We start from the raw sequence: 17,780 nt of genomic DNA on the forward strand, positions 1-17,780 counted from the left end.
TGGTAAGAGAGGATATCTTGTTTTTTTGATTGCCAGTGTTCAATCCTCCGGTAGGCAGCAGTATAGCGCTTGCTAAAAAAGACAACTTTATATACTGAAACCTGAAATGTATTCTGCTTAAATTTTGAATTCTCCATCTCCGCCCCCACCATCAACATGCTAATAAAATTTTCAAATAAGACACTTACATGCCATTATTTTAGAGCCAGTGCTGTCATCACTGGTTCTCTGGGCTTATCTATGGAATGCAAGCTGAAAATTGCAGCATCCTGCTTCAGTACTCCTCTCACAAACACTCAGCACTGATGCAAGCAGTAGGCTGGCTCTTGATGGATGGGTATCATTCTGGAGGAGTGAGGCATTCCTAGGCAGACTCCATTTGCAAGCATACCACCCTAGGTAATGCCCACATGTCATGCTAAGCCTCCATGGGTGAAAGAACAAAAATCATATGAAATTAAAGGGGTGAGCTAGAGACAGTAAGGCTGGGAAGGAAAGCGCAGGATGATCCTTCAGCAAGGAAATTCTGCAGGCTCTATCTGACTTGCTTCAGCTTATAATGCACACTTTCAAAGCTTGCAGTGTGTAGTGAAATCAGAGTAAGAAATTAGGTAAGGGAGTGGAGCCTGTACAATTGTGTGAAACCAACAGTAAGGATGAAGTTCAGCTTTAATAAACAGGGCATAATAAGGGACTAAAAGCAAGAAGCAAAGATCAGCTGGGATGCAGACCATACAGATGATTCATGCCCAAACATGCTGGCTAGTTGTGCTTTTCAGCCAGGCAGCAAACTACGGAGTCTCCGCAGGGTAAGATGAGTCATTGACTTGTAACCAAGGCAACATCCTGGTCAGGCCGATTACAGCCACTGACCGAGCACCGTCAGCAGGTTATGTTCTTCAGCAGCCAAGAAAAGAGCGGCTTTACCCTCCCTACTACAGAGCTCAGGAGACGCCACGTGAGCTCAAAGAAAGCTGCAGGGTTTGGGTTACGCTAATGATACCCTGTGCCCAGTGTGTGAACTGCACTCTAGTTCCCTGTGGTGCTCCTATAATCTTTTTTATTACAACAGATTTTTAATATATTTAGATGCTCATAACAGCTAAACATGCAATGCAGCCAGTTTGTTATCAGTCAGCTGTAAGGATCCAAAGCCTAGTAAAAAGAGAGACGCTGTCATATAAATCAGACACTTATTCTCTAACCTGGACTACTAAGAGAAACCCGGTGATCATGCTGCGTTAACTGAGACAGCTTCTGGGGGCAAATTCGGACATGTTTCTATTTAACAATACACTCTAGCCAAAATAAAAGATAATCAAGCCATGAAATGCATTCAGAATATACAGTACAAACTGTCAGACCAAGGCTCCTGCTTTTCATCCTGCCTTCCTCGCCCACTGCATCAGCCCACTTCTAAAATCATCCCTGCTGTCAGCAACCTAATGTTCCATGGACATCATCCTGTCCATGATCTGAACTGTATTCATCATCGTGCCAAAGACACACCTCTGGTTACACAATTAATCCTAATCTACACATCCTGTCACCACTAATCTTAGTCTCTACATCTCCTGTCACCACTAATCTTAGTCTCTACTTTCCATTTCTTGTCACACGACTAATCCTAGTCTCTACTTTCCATCTCCTGTCACACGACTAATCCTAGTGTCTACTTTCCATCTCCTGTCACACGACTAATCCTAGTCTCTACTTTCCATCTCCTGTCACACGACTAATCCTAGTCTCTACTTTCCATCTCCTGTCACATGACTAATCCTAGTCTCTACTTTCCATCTCCTGTCACACGACTAATCCTAGTCTCTACTTTCCATCTCCTGTCACACGACTAATCCTAGTCTCTACTTTCCATCTCCTGTCACACGACTAATCCTAGTCTCTACTTTCCATCTCCTGTCACACAACTAATCCTAGTCTCTACTTTCCATCTCCTGTCACACAACTAATCCTAGTCTCTACTTTCCATCTCCTGTCACACGACTAATCCTAGTCTCTACTTTCCATCTCCTGTCACACGACTAATCCTAGTCTCTACTTTCCATCTCCTGTCACATGACTAATCCTAGTCTCTACTTTCCATCTCCTGTCACACGACTAATCCTAGTCACTACTTTCTATCTTCTGTCACACGACTAATCCTAGTCTCTACTTTCCATTTCTTGTCACACGACTAATTCTAGTCTCTACTTTCCATCTCCTGTCACACGACTAATCCTAGTCTCTACTTTCCATTTCTTGTCACACGACTAATTCTAGTCTCTACTTTCCATCTCCTGTCACACGACTAATCCTAGTCTCTACTTTCCATCTCCTGTCACATGACTAAGCCTAGTCTCTACTTTCCATCTCCTGTCACACGACTAAACCTAGTAAACCTAGTCTCTACTTTCTATCTCATGTCACTGCTAATCCTAGTGTCAACTTTCCATCACCTGTCAGAGGACTAATCCTAGTCACCGATATTGACGGTGCTTTGTACACACCAGATGCGGAGTGAGGAGATATTCGTTACATACAACTGAGTGTCTGTATGCGTTGTGTGCTTCCGGCTTAAATGTGAGTGGAATCATCTGCCCCGTAGAAGCCAGAATGTTTTTGGATGCAGTATTGTGCAATGATCTGTTTTCTTTCTTCCTACATGTGAGAATTACAATTTTGTATGAGCACCATCTAACATTGAAAACTACAGAGATAAGTGAGTTACAGCTGAATACTGCTTGTCGGACTGATTATGTCAACGACTGAAGCCCACCAATAAAGACAATTAGTGAGTCATAAGTGTGAGGTGACTAGCCCACATATCCTTAGGCAGTTTTTTTATCATAGTGTCTCGTTTTCAGAGCATTTTTATGTACTCTTGCACTTTCTCACCACTACAGGCTGCTATTTATACGCTTTTATTGTAGCATGGAGCACTTTATTTATTTGTATTACATTTTTTCCTTTGCAACACACACTGTGCACTAATAGAAGGCTGTTTTTAACGCATCATTATTTATATTATATTAGTCACTTTTATCGGTGTGGGATTACCATTGAATGACTGCAGCTGAAATCATTTGTTCATCTTTAATTGTCACCTGATTTTAATATTCATATTAGCGCTTAAGTATTTTCCATTTTTATAATCCTAGTCTCTACTTTCTATCCCCTGTCACATGACTAATCCTAGTCTCTACTTTCTATCTCCTGTCACTGCTAATCCTAGTGTCAACTTTCCATTTCCTGTCACATGACTAATCCTAATAACTACTTTCCATTTCCTGTCACACGACTAATCCTAATAACTACTTTCCATTTCCTGTCACACGACTAAACCTAGTCTCTACTTTCCATTTCCTGTCACACGACTAATCCTAATAACTACTTTCCATTTCCTGTCACACGACTAAACCTAGTCTCTACTTTCCATTTCCTGTCACACAACTAATCCTAATCACGACTTTCCATTTCCTGTCACACGACTAATCCTAGTCTCTACTTTCCATTTCCTGTCACACAACTAATTCTAGTCTCTACTTTCCATCTCCTGTCACACGACTAATCCTAATCACGACTTTCCATTTCCTGTCACACGACTAATCCTAGTCTCTACTTTCCATTTCCTGTCACACAACTAATTCTAGTCTCTACTTTCCATCTCCTGTCACACGACTAATCCTAATCATGACTTTCCATCTCCTGTCACACGACTAATCCTAGTCTCTACTTTCCATCTCCTGTCACTGCTAATGCTAGTCTCTACTCTACATCTCCTGTCACACATTAATCCTCCAATCTCATGACTAATCCTTGTTTTTACTTTACAATGCCTGTCACTCACCATAGTAGTCTCTACTTTACACTTCCTGTCACACAATTTATCTTAGTTACTAATACTAAAACTCCTGTCATACAGCTACTCCTACTCCCTAATTTACACCTTCTGCTACGTGGGTAATCCTAGTCCCAACATCACAGTTTATGTCACATGACTAATCCCTGTCCTTACTTTGCACCTTCTGGACATGGTCACAGAAAGTAACAGCATGATCACAGCAAATAAATTGCTATAAATTCGCATTCATTTGTCAGTACATGTGCATGCAAAGGCAGACCAAGGTGGGCATTACATTAACAAATTACCAGCAATGTCATACTGGACTTCAGGTTTAATTGAGCTGATCCATTTTACTTTGAAATGAAAAGCAGCTTGCCTTACATCCTAATAAGTGATAGAAATGTAGCAGTCCCAACCCGGAGAGTCGACATGAGTGATGACATCACCCCATCCTGACTCCTTCCTAGGCATTTTATAAAAACATGACGCGACCAAGGGCACCCGATAATGCCAAGCTTTGACGAAATGTGCAGGAAAGAGTCAGGACATGGTGACCTCATAACACATGTTGACGTCATAACACATGTTTTTGCAAATCAGGACTGCTGCTACTTCCTGGCCGACTAACATTTTTAAATTAAATAAGCATCATCAGTCCTACAATATTGTGGGAATATTTTTCCATGTATAAACATGGTTGCTATTACAAGAGGGATATCTATTACCGAATGTGACCAATGAAGAGTTGCGCAGGATGGTTGGCTTTTCATGCTCGTCATGACCACTCTGTAATAGGGGGTCCTAATACTCTGGAAATCTCTTACTTTTCACTTGGGCACCAATAAGTAACAGGCTGGGAGTCATTGAATTTTTGGAGTGTTCACTAACATACTATGATCTTCACTGATTATCATATCATTACCGGGACTTGTTTTGTTACCTGAATACATGCTCAGATCTGATTTTATGTGTTCACTAAATCTGTTCACCATTAGTAGGTTTTCAATTATTGTCTCATTTTGAATTTTTTAGGGGTGTATTTGTGTGTCATTTCACACATGCGTCATTATAGACGCACATTTTTTTGGTTACAATGTTGTTATTTTTTTGGTCGTGTTATTAATGCCGCCCATTTGATACAGCACAAAGTCATTTGTCTTTTTATCCCCTATAGCTTTGCACACCTCCGGGAGCATAGAGAGATAACTGGTACAACACATTATCTGAGATGGATTGTGAATTACTCCCATTCTGCTCATGGGGCAGCGATGATGGACCCAGTGTTGTCACACAGATTGAGAATTGTAAGCTGGTGCAAGCTCCAAGTCATGGCTTAGAGCTTACACAGGTTTTTTTCTCTTCATTCTTGGGAGCCAAATAGAGTGGCAGGGGATCAAAAAGTTTATGGTAAGTTGTGAATATGTGCTGCTGAAGAGGGGGACATTAGGCGAACCTGTTGCTTTGCTCTATACAATTAGTTCTATTAGATTCAATAGAGGCTGGCTCTTTTCTAGAGAAAAGTAACACATTGTATAAAGGTCTGCCAATCATATCTGCAGTTTTCTTTGTAAAATGCAAAATAATTATGTAGATTAAACTCTGTAATTTTTTTATGTAATTATGGCTGTTAGTTGCTAACATTGATAATGCATTCATGTATACATGTTTTACAATGTGTTCCTTCTATGTTGTGGATACGTAAACCATGCCTGTGTACGAGGCTTTGAGGTTTCTCGTCAAGAAAACTGCCCAGAATCTCGACGAGAAAAATAGAGAACCTGCTCTCTATTTTCACGTCGTGATTCTCGGCAGTGTTTTCCTGCAGAGAAACCCGAGCGTCTGTATACTTACCTGGCGCCGTGGAAACCCACACATGCTCGAAATGACTTTGACACATGCGCGGTAGCTTCCAAGGCATAGGTAGGGTGTAGCAAGAGGGTGGTAATGGTATCGAATGTGACGAGCGCATGCTCGTTGTAGTCGATGATGTCACCGCGTTCGTGCCATTCATAAGAACGGCGGTTCTTTTGAATGGAGTGTCTGTACACTAGGCCGGCAAGAGATTCTTGCCAGGAATCTCGTCAGGTAAAACAACGTTTTTTTTCCGGATGAGATTCTGGACTGTGTGTACAGGGCTTGACATTGAATTGCTGAATTTAAAGCAGAAATTTATGGACTCTTGGGATGATTGAGTCTCCAGGTGCACCAAAACACCTGGTGGCTTTAAAAGGAAGGTAGGCATTTCATATCAGCAGTACTTACAGGCTATGCAGTCAACTTTATGACATTAAAGGAAAAGAACTCTACAACCATATCAAGATGCAGCTGACACTAGCATGAGGAAACAGAACATTCTGGACCTCCACAAAGTTAGCTCTGTCCCGTTTGTCACCCCTGTATGTCTGGCAGTTTATGATGTTCATGAATGCTGATAACGAGGGATAGATTCTGACTAAGCTGGCATACAGCCACATTCCTAAACAATTAACAAACTGCGAGCCAGCTCAAGCTCAATTTCTCACCTGTAAGGGGCCCATTGACCTGCTGCAGGCTGCCAAGAATCTTCTCTCCGAGCAGATGAATGAGCCGGGTTACCACCTGGATGGGGACAAATCTGTGAATTAATTTCTGGAAGAACTATGCCAATCCACCATATGCTCATCAATCAAGGCACTAATAGCATGGAACTCTTGTGCAAAGCAGCGAGTATTGATTTTCCATGCATTTGGATAATTGGGTTTCTTCTGAATTATCTTTTACAGTACGCTCCTAGAAAGGGTCATGTACAGTAAAATTATATTAACCCTTTACAACCACAAGGCTGTATTCAGACAAATAAGGACAAAGAAAGGCAATGTGTAGCTAGTTTGATCTGTGGTGTAGTTACCTGGGTGCAATGGAAAAAGAAGTCCCGAATTGTTCCCCCTGTGCCATGCTGGGACTTGTAGGTCCCTTAAGATGGCCAAACACATTTCAATGTGATTATACAATTACTTTTACATTCACCAACAAATTTGTAGTGGAAGAGCTTACCTGATAGGGTATAACATGAATGTAGCTCTCACACTACACTGTTGTTGGTAAATATAAAAGTAATTTATATGCTCGGATGGCAATGTGTGTAATTGACTTAACAGCTAGCAAGCAACAAATATTCCAACACAGATGAAGGGAAACCTGACGAAATTAGCTTTATTCAATGTGTAGCTTTGAAAAAAAAAAAAAAAAAAAAAAAAAAATTAACACTTCTATTTAACAAAGCTAATCCCATTATAAATTACTTTTACTGCTTATAGTGTATTCGTTTTTTTTAATTTATGTTGAGCGGCACAGAAACAGTCTCAGTCGCTAGGTTGCCATAGAGACAAAAACATGGTCACCAAAGTAAGAATTGTAAGGCCCAGATGCAACAGGCTTGTATAAGGTTTATGTGCTGCTCTAGAAAGAATTGAAAGCCCTGCATGCTTCTTTTTTTTTGTAGTGATTTACAGGCACAGAGTTGATGAGCACATATAGCCTGAAACAGCATTACTGCGTTGATTAGAGTATAGGAGAGAAACAGACAGGGAGAGACTAAGGTAAGAAAAAAAGAAGGAAAAAAAAAAGTAACATGAGAGAGAAAGAGAGAGATAATATAAAGAAAGAGTAAAAAGAAAGAAAAAGAGAGCATGAGAAAGAAAAAGAGAAACACAGACAGAGAAAAAAAAAACAGAGAAAAAAAAAAAGAAAGAAAGGACAAAGACAGTAAGAAAGAAGAACAAAAAGAAAAAAGAAAGACAAAAGAAAAAAAAAGGGGGGGGGGCGGACATAGACAGAAAGAAAGAAAGAGAGAAAAAAAGAGAGAAAAAAAAGAGAGAAAGAAAGAGAAAAATAAAGAGAGAAAAAAAGAGAGAAAGAGAGAAAGAAAGAGAGAAAGAGAGAAAGAGAGAAAGAAAGAAAAAAAGAAAGAAAGAAAAGGAAGAAAGAAAAGGAAGAAAGAAAAGGAAGAACAATTATGGAAAGAAAAATTTGAAGGAATAAAAAGTATATCTAAAGCCAAAACATGTTTTACCCAATTTTCGAAGCATTCAACAATAAAAATCTAACAGGGGTTTACCCTGTCAGATTGTTATTGTTGAATGTGTTCCTGCTGGTAGACTTTCACCTTCTCTATGTGTCCTATTGTCAGAGGCACTGAGTGATGGAAAATTTAATAGTGGGGACACCTGTCTATCAGGGGCATTACCACCACTGTTCTGTGTCCAGCACTGGAAGTGAAGGGAAATGAGAGAGAGAAAAAAAATAAAAGGAAAAAGAAATACAAACAAAAGAAAAAGACAAAGAAATTGGGGCAGATCCACAAAGCGAGTACGCCGGCGTAACTACTGATACGCCGGCGTACTTTCAAATTTCCTGCGTCGTATCTTTGTTTTGAATCCTCAAAACAAGATACAACAACATCTGAGTTAGATCCGAGACTATGGAACGCTTTACCAACCAGCGTTCGGTTGGAGGAAAACCACCTGACTTTCAGAAGACGGATTAAAACTCTGCTCTTTTGATGTCATGAGACACGAAACATCAAGCGCCCAGAGGCGATTCAGTTCGCATGTGCCGCGCTATATAAGTTTTTCATTCATTCATTCATTCATTCATCCGACAGGCGTACGGCTTCGTACGTCTTTGGATCTAAGATGCAATTTTTCGGCGTCCGCTGGGTGGCATTCACGTTGTTTTCTGCGTCGAGTATGTAAAATTAGCTATTTACGAGGATCCACGAACGTACGAGCGGCCGTCGCATTCTTTTACGTTGTCTCTAGTCGGCTTTTTCCGGCGTATAGTTAAAGCTGCTGTTTTGTGGCGTATAGTAAGACCTGCTATGTTAAGTATGGCCGTCGTTCCCGCGTTTAATTAGATTTTTTTTTCGTTTGCGCAAGTCGTCTGTGAATCGCGGGATGGACGTAATTTACGTCCAAGTCTAAACAATGACGTCCTTGCGACGTCATTTCGCGCAATGCACGGTGGGAAATTTAGGGACGGCGCATGCGCAGTTCGTTCGGCGCGGGGACGTGTTTCATTTGAAATGAAACACGCCCCCCTACTCGCCGATTTGAATTAGGCGCCGTTACGCCACGAGAGATACACTACACCGCCGTAACTTACGGCACAAATTCTTTGTGGATTCAAAGCTGCCAAAAGTAAGTTACAGCGGCGTAGCGTATCTCACATACGCCGCGCTCATCTAATTGTATGTGGATCTGCCCCATTGAGTATAAAACACAGAAGTGAAGGCAAGGAGGAACGAGAAGGGGGGACACAGAAAAGCAATAGGCATGTTATTAAAAAAAGCTTAATATCAGTAGGGCAGTCAGCACGTTAGAGCTGAACCTGTACAGCCTGTAAAGGAAGATGGATATCTGTCAGCAGGCACTGCCTCCAATCTTTGCCCTGTTTCAAAGCTGTGGCCGCCACTGGTATTTGAGACTTCCAGCTGTGTTGGATGCTGCTGCACACCCTGCTGTGCACTTTGTGACTTAAAGGTTGGAAGACGATCAGACATTTGATACACCTGGAAGTGTTGGATACAGTGGTAGACACAGTTCTGCAAGAGAGCCAAAACGTTCTTGAAATCAGTGGATTTATTTTAAATGCCATACTCTTTATCTTCTTTATTTTTTCTGACGTCTATAATTATGGGAAATCAGGAATTGGGTCCAGAAAAGAAGGTTAGAGTAAGTTCAGCTTTTAGAATGGCAGTGTAGAAACCATTTTTGTACCCTCCTTTCTATTGTTTAACTGAAGCGGTCACCAACCTAGCTGCGCTGTCCTGCAGGGCTTCGTAAATCTCACAATTGGATACACAGAACTACATTCATCAGCTACAATATATTTATTTATTTGTGCGTTCAGGTGTGGCAGGCAGGATATGTAATTACATTACCAGCAAAAGTTGGTATGAAGCCTCGTACACACGGCCGAGGAACTCGACGTGCCAAACACATCGAGTTCCTCGGCCAGTTCAGCACTGAAGCCGCCGAGGAGCTCGGCGGGGCGAGAGCTCCCATAGAACAACGAGGAAATAGAGAACATGTTCTCTATTTCCTCGCCGAGCTCCTCGTCGGCTTCCTCGGCCGAAAGTGTACACACGGCCGGGTTTCTCGGCAGAATTCAGCCAGAAACTCGGTCGGAAGCTGAATTCTGCCGAGGAAACTGGTCGTGTGTACGAGGCCTGAGAGTAGCAGGGAACTCAGTCACTAAAATCTGGCAAGCAGGAAATACTCATACATTACTTAGCAGACAGGTGTATGTGTGTGTGTGTATATATATATATGTATATATATATATATATATATATATATATATATATATATATACACATATACACATACATACACCTGTCTGCTAAGTAATGTATGTATGTATATATCAATATAATTATGCTTGGTCCACTTAAAAACAAAAGCACGTATTCTGCCCATTTACTTACAGTATATATTCAGCATATACACTTGACTCATACAGTGAGGGGGAAAGAAAAAGTGTTTGATCCGCTGCTGATTTTGAACGTTTGCCCACTGACAAAGAAATGATCAGTCTATAATTTTATTGGTAGGCTTATTTTAACAGTGAGAGATACAAAAACAAAAAAATAAAAAATAAATCCAGAAAAATGCATTTCAAAAAGTTATAAATTGATTTGCATTTTAAGGCGTGAAATACGTATTTGATCCCCTATCAATCAGCAAGATGTCTGCCTCCCAGGTGTCTTCTATACAGTTAACAAGCTGAGATTATGAGCACTGTCCTAATCTCAGCTTGAGCCCTGGTTCACACTGGGTACGATTTGGAACGATTTGAGATGCGATTTGACATGTCAAATCGCATCTCAAATCGGCGGCAATTGTCGGCAATGGCACTGTCCTAATCAGTGCGACGCCGCATCTGCGATTTCAAAAAGTAGTTCCTGTACTACTTTTTGCGATTTCGGGCCGCGATTTACATTAAATTGCGGCCGAAATCGCAGCCGCAAAATCGCGGTAAAATCGCGCATTTTACCGCGATTTTGAATTCGCAGCAGTGTGAACCTAGGCTGATACCTGTAAAAAAGACACCTGTCCACAGAAGCAATCAATCAGATTCCAATCTCTCCACCATGACCAAGACCAAAGAGCTGTCTAAGAATTTCAGGGACATGATTGTAGACCTACACAAGCCTGGAATGTATAGTGAAGATGTTACTGGCGCAAATGGAAAAAAAGGACTTTGTTTACACTGTGTAGAGTGGTTTGCTGCAATAAAAAAAATGTGTAACTCACTCTGTAGTGATTTACCCAAAAAAAAAAAAGAGTGAAAAAATATGGACTGTGCTGCCGTGAATATTTAATTCTATGTGATAATTAATGAACACCTATAGACGTTAATTTGTGTACTTCCACTGCATAACAAAATATCTATCCCCTAAGAAAAAAAGGGATTTTTAATAACAGCTTACCTGTAAAATCCTTTTCTTGTAGTACATCACGGGACACAGAGCAGCATAGCCATTACATATGGGTTATATAGTGTACCTTCAGGTGATGGACACTGGCACTCTCCGACAGGAAGTTCCCTCCCTATATAACCCCCACCCATAGTGGGAGTACCTCAGTTTTGTAGCAAGCAATATGCATCCCAAAATTCCCCATAAGAGGGGTGGGAGCTCTGTGTCCCGTGATGTACTACAAGAAAAGGATTTTACAGGTAAGCTGTTATTAAAAATCCCTTTTTCTTTATCGTACATCACGGGACACAGAGCAGCATAGCCATTACATATGGGATGTCCCCAAGCAATGCTCCATGAGGGGAGGGAGACAACCAGAAAAAACCAAACAGGAGGTGCCACCGGACAAGAGGAGATTAAACTGCGGCCCGTAGTACCGCCTGCCCAAAAGCTGAATCAGCGTTCCTCCTAACGTCCATTTGATAAAATTTTGCAAATGTGTGGACAGATGACCAGGTTGCTGCCCTGCAGACCTGGGCCATAGAGACCTGGTGATACGCTGCCCAAGAGGCACTCATAGCTCTAGTGGAATGAGCCTTAACCGACAAGGGTGGACTCTTCCCCTTCAGGCCATAGGCCTGTATAATCGTCTGCCTAATCCACTTAGAAATAGTGGCCTTAGACGCTGCCTGGCCCTTCTTGGGCCCTTCCGGCAGAATGAATAAGACGTCCGTCTTACGAATCTGGGCTGTAGCTTCCAAGTAAATCTTTACAGCTCTAACTACATCCAAGGAATGTAGTAACCTCTCTTCCTTAGAAGAAGGTTTTGGAAAAAATGATGGAAGAATCACATCTTGATTAAGGTGAAAATTCGATATCACCTTAGGCAGGAAGGACGGAAGTGGCCGCAAAACGACCCTGTCCTTATGCATTAATAAATAAGGTGCCTTACATGACAAGGCTGCCAACTCCGACACTCTTCTGGCGGATGCCATGGCCACCAGAAACACTAGTTTCCTAGTCAAAAGGACCAAAGGGATCGCGGACAAGGGCTCAAAAGGCTGCCTTTGCAAGACCGATAGAACCAAATTTAGATCCCAAGGATACAGGGGAGCTTTAATCGGGGGATTCACCCGAATAACACCTTGTAAAAAGGATTTCATTAAGGAATGGGCAGCCAAAGGTCTCTGGAAGAAGACCGACAAGGCAGACACCTGCCCCTTGATTGTGCCGACCGCCAAACCTTTTTCCACTCCCAACTGTAAAAACTCCAGGATTCTCCCAATGGTATATTTGCGGGGATCCCATTTCCTGGTTTCACACCAGGTAATATAGGCCTTCCACACCCTATAGTATATTAACCTGGAAACTGGTTTTCTTGCGTTTATAAGGGTGGAAACGACCTGCCCTGAAAGGCCTCTGTTTCTGAGAATCAGGGACTCAGCCGCCAGGCTGTTAAATTTAGGGCCTGTAAGGCAGGGTGGTGGAATGGCCCTTGTGAGAGGAGGTCCGGACGTAGAGGGAGGACCCAAGGCTCCTCTACGGTCATCCTTTTTATCAAGGAGTACCAAGGTCTTCGGGGCCACGCTGGGGCCACTAGAATCGCTGGCTTGCGTTCCCTTTGAATTCTGTGAAGAAGACGGGGTAGCATCCGTATTGGAGGGAAGGCATAGATTAGCGCAAACTGATGCCAAGGGCACACCAAGGCATCCGTGCCGCAGGCCAATGGATCCCTCGTTCGGGAGACAAACTTTGCTACTTTGGCATTGAATCTGGACGCCATAACGTCCACCTCCGGGGTACCCCACTTCCGGCAAATGTCCTGGAACACTTCGGGGTGGAGGGACCACTCCCCTGGGGACATCTGTTGGCGGCTGAGAAAGTCCGCTTGCCAATTGTCCACCCCGGGGATAAAGATAGCTGAGATGCAGGGGACATGGGCTTCTGCCCATAAAAAGATCCGATCTACCTCCCTCTGGGCTGCCTGACTCCTGGTGCCACCCTGGTGGTTTATATAAGCTACGGCAGTGGCATTGTCGGATTGTACCCTTACTGGGGAGCCCTGCAGAACCTCCGTCCAGCCCAAAAGAGCCAACCGAGCTGCTCGGATCTCTAAGACATTTATGGGTAGGGCTGATTCTGCTCTTGACCATTTCCCCTGTAGGGTTAAATCGTCTAGGACTGCACCCCAGCCTGATAGGCTGGCATCCGAGGTTACTATCCTCCATGAGGGGGGACTGAACGATCTTCCTTTCAGAAGATTTTTTGTGACTAGCCACCAACACAGACTCTGCCTTACCGCATAGGGAAGGGAAATGGGAAGATCCAAGGCCTGGAGTCTTTTGTCCCAGGCCGTGAGAATCGCTCTCTGTAGCCTCCGAGAATGGATCTGGGCATAGGGTACTGCCTCGAAGGTGGCCACTAGCTTTCCCAACAGGCGCATGCAGAGGCGTATAGATGGCCTTGTGCTGCTTAGGACTAAGTGGATTAACTCCCTTATCGAGTCCACTCTGGACTGGGGCAGGAAGATCCGTTGTCGTCTTGTATCTAAAATCAGACCTAGATACTCCAACCTTCTTGTGGGCTGTAGGGCCGATTTGTCCCAGTTTAGAACCCAACCCAGGGACTCTAGGCAGTTTACTGCTAGCAACACTGCCCGATTTAAGCCGGCCGCTGAGTGGTCGACTACCAGAAGATCGTCTAAGTAGGCCATGATCAGAATGCCCTGTTCCCTTAGGATGGCTAACACGGGGGCCAGGATTTTCGTAAAAACCCGAGGGGCCGTGGCTAGTCCGAACGGAAGAGCCACGAACTGAAAATGCCGATAGTTTAGGGCAAAACGCAGATACTTGTAATGACCCGGGAATATCGGAACGTGCAGGTATGCGTCCTTTATATCGATGGAGGCCAAGAACTCCCTTCCTTGGAGGGCGGCCACCACCGAACGAATGGACTCCATTCGAAAGGACCGGACTCTTAAAAAGCGGTTTAATGACTTTAGGTCCAGTATAGGCCTGACGTCGCCGTTTGGCTTCGGGACAATGAAGAGGTTTGAGTAAAACCCTTGTCCTTGCTCCCCTGCTGGTACTTCCATAATCACTCCTTGAGATAGGAGTCGCTCTAGGGCGGACAGAAGTGATGCCTGCTTTTGAGGGTCGCCTGGAAGTCTTGACGTTTGAAAGTGAGGAGGGGGGAACTCCCGAAACTCCAGCTTGTACCCCTGAGTCACTGAGGACAGAACCCATTGGTCGGTAACTTTGGCCCCCCACAACTCCGAGAACAACCGGAGTCTTCCCCCCACTCGAGAGAGTGGGGGCGCCCCTTCACAAGGCTGCCTTAGGGGCAGCCTTAACCGGCTTACGGTTCCACGGTCTTTTGTTCCCTGCAGGTTGGCCTTGTGGCCTGTTTGCAGCTGCGCGTCCAGGAGGCCGTCGATACTGCCTAGAGAATGAGGGCCCTGGAACTGGAGAGGTTGGACGCTTAAAGGGACCCCGGAACCTTTTCTTAACCGGCAAGAGGGTGCTCTTACCACTAGAGATCTTTTGAATATATTTGTCAAGATCTTCTCCAAACAATCTCTCTCCTTGAAAGGAGAATCCTGTAAGGAGCTTTTTGCAGGGGGTTTCTGCAGACCAGTTCTTTAACCAAAGTAATCTTCTCATGTGAACCAAATACAGGGATAGGCGGGACGCCTGTTGGATCGAATCCTTGATAGCGTCTACCGCGAAACATAAAGCTCTAGGTAGGTCGGCCAAGTCCTGAGCCTGTTGAGCCGGGAGGTCCTTTAGGGCCTGCTTGGCCTGGTCTTTTAAAGCCTGGCAGACGCCAATGGCAGCTACAGCTGGCTGGACCACTGCCCCCGCTGTGGCAAAGGATGCCTTCAGTAAGGTCTCAAGCCTTTTATCCACAGGATCTTTGAACATGTGAATATTGTCCACTGGACACGTTAAAGTTTTATTGACACATGATATGGCTGCGTCAACAGTGGGGACAGCCCATTTTTTTGAAAACTCCTCCTCTAAAGGGTACATAACTGCGAACCTTTTAGGAGGCAAAAAAATCCTGTCTGGCTTAACCCAGTCCTGAAATATCAGGTCCTTTAACAAAGGATGGACCGGGAACACCAGGTTGGCTTGGGGCGCTTTTAGGGAGCCCAATGAGGAAACAGCGGAAGCCAGAGGCTGAGGCAAAGGCATTTTAAAGGCTGACCGCACCATATCCGTTAAGGACTGAACCCACAATTTTTCTGCGTGAGAAGCTGAAAAAGGTTCTTCTATAGTAGAATCCTCAGAACCTAAATGGTCCAGGTGATCCTCAGCCTGGTCTCCTGTATCTTCCAATTCCTCAGTGGAAAGGACATCTTCCTCAGGAGATTCAAACCTGGGAGACGGGGATCTAGCCCGCTTCTTCCCGGATAAAGAGGCCGTAATAAGAGCGGCCATCCTTTTTTCAAATCCACCCAAGGTGGAGGCTAACATCTCTTCCGTGACATAGGAAGGAGTTGGTTGAATAGGGCCCGCCATAGCACCTAGCAACCCCGATGGCTCACCCAGGGCAGCAACCTCCGGATCCTCCGGGGAGGTAGGGGCAGGTGGATTCTGGGAAATATCCTCCGAGCCCGATGGGGAACCCTTCGGCTTTTTAACACCTTTAGCATTTTTAGCGTTCCCTGCACCCTTAGGAGCCATAATAAACAAATCTGAGATACTCCGCTAATATACAACTAACTGTAATAGCTGGAGGAAAACACACATTTACATAAATGAGGAAAAAATTAGGCTAGGGTAATGTTAGACAGAAACTAAACTTCCCAAAACCTAACAAGAGAAAACAATATTGAGCCCCAAGGGCTTAATCACATCCTAATATTGCTTCCCTTAATGCTGGGCTAGGAGAGTACCTAATAATAAAAGTACTCTGACTGCTACTTAGTACACCGGCTTTCCAGAGAAAATATGAGCTTAAACAGCTCTTTAGCAAGGTGTGTACAAAAAAACGGCCACTAGGTGTCACTGTGTCAGCATAACATAGGCAAACCTATCCTGCTCAGCTCAGCATCGCTGCTCCGTGTCCCTTCACAGCCTTCAGCAGACTGACAGGCTAAATAGAGTTTTCCCCTCTGATGTGCAGAGGGGAGGGAACTCCCCGGGCGTCCCCCGCCCCCTCCACGCAGCGTCGGCGCCTATAACAGTGCGCACGCACGCGCGCGCGCGCGCGCGCTCCCGACGCCGCTCTGCAGGAAGCAGGAAGCCATGTGGGGAGAGGAGCCCAGGAGCTGCTGGAAGCACACACAGACATCAGGAAGTAAGTATTTTACCTGACATGCTCCCCTTTTACATCTCCTGGAGCAAAAAAACACCTTGTAGCAGCAGCAGCAGTCTATTAGCCCAGCCAGAGGAACAGTATACCTGGGTGTTTGAGCCATCCAGTCATGCAGACTTTGTGGTTTCTCTTTAGCCCATGCACAGAGGCATAAAAAGGCTTTCCCCCAGAGTCCCCCTGTGGGGAGCCCACTGACAAACCAAGTTCCGTAGGCCCCCCGCTTACCTTTCCACGCCGCAGGGTATTGCTCATGCAAGAGGCCCAATCTTCCCCCTTCACCGTGGGTATGGTCATAGACCTTCAGGGACCGGGGTCCAAGTCAGGAACACCACACACCTGGACCTATACAGCACTACTGGCAGCAGGTATTCATAGGTTAAAAAACCCAGTCCTGGAACCCAGAGTCCAGCCCTCCAAGGAGAGGCATTATAGGCAAAACCCCATCCACGAATTGGGGCCCGGGTACCGTCCACTTTGGCTATGAAGCACCTTGGACGGATCCGGTCGGCTGGCCCTGGTCCCAAGGACAAACTGCAGGCACAACCTTCAACGTGCACCAACACCTAAGACACTGGCGAAAAAACTGAGGTACTCCCACTATGGGTGGGGGTTATATAGGGAGGGAACTTCCTGTCGGAGAGTGCCAGTGTCCATCACCTGAAGGTACACTATATAACCCATATGTAATGGCTATGCTGCTCTGTGTCCCGTGATGTACGATAAAGAAATATATATTTTATGTGTATTCTTAAAGATATATATGTGCTTATAAAACACTCATCAATACGTGTGTGTGTGTTAATATATCAAAAAAACGGGCTAATATAGCCCCCTAACAAACATACAGAAGTATCAATTCTTTATAGCACAAATGTTATAGACAAATGTTATAGACAAACAGGTGTATATTATAATGTCACCAGACCAAAATTGGTTTGGTGCGGGAAATATAAATATATATAGGTGCAAGAGTGTTCCTGTGTGGAGCCTCTTCCCTTTACTGAATAAAAAAAAAAGGAAAAAAAGAAGACAACAGAAAAAAAGTCCCAATATAGTAACAAGGTGCTCTTAATAAATATTCCTTCTGTGAAATATTCAAATGCCACGTGATTTCACCACTTCTGTGCTCTTCCCATCACCGTAAAAAATGGCCACTCA

General features: G+C 44.2%; 1 protein-coding gene across 2 annotated transcripts in view; it reads right to left on the reverse strand.

Annotated features, from left to right (window-relative positions):
- Nucleotides 1–17,780, reverse strand: part of PNPLA7 (patatin like phospholipase domain containing 7) — a 413,102-nt gene that overhangs the window by 178,505 nt on the left and 216,817 nt on the right. For both annotated transcript variants that reach the window (XM_040324512.1, XM_040324513.1), the window contains one exon: nucleotides 6,364–6,439. In XM_040324512.1, the coding sequence (XP_040180446.1) occupies nucleotides 6,364–6,439 (76 nt within the window). The remainder of the gene's footprint in view (nucleotides 1–6,363; nucleotides 6,440–17,780) is intronic.

This window comes from Rana temporaria, chromosome 9 (assembly GCF_905171775.1).
Source record: "Rana temporaria chromosome 9, aRanTem1.1, whole genome shotgun sequence".
NCBI classification, from domain to species: domain Eukaryota; kingdom Metazoa; phylum Chordata; class Amphibia; order Anura; family Ranidae; genus Rana; species Rana temporaria.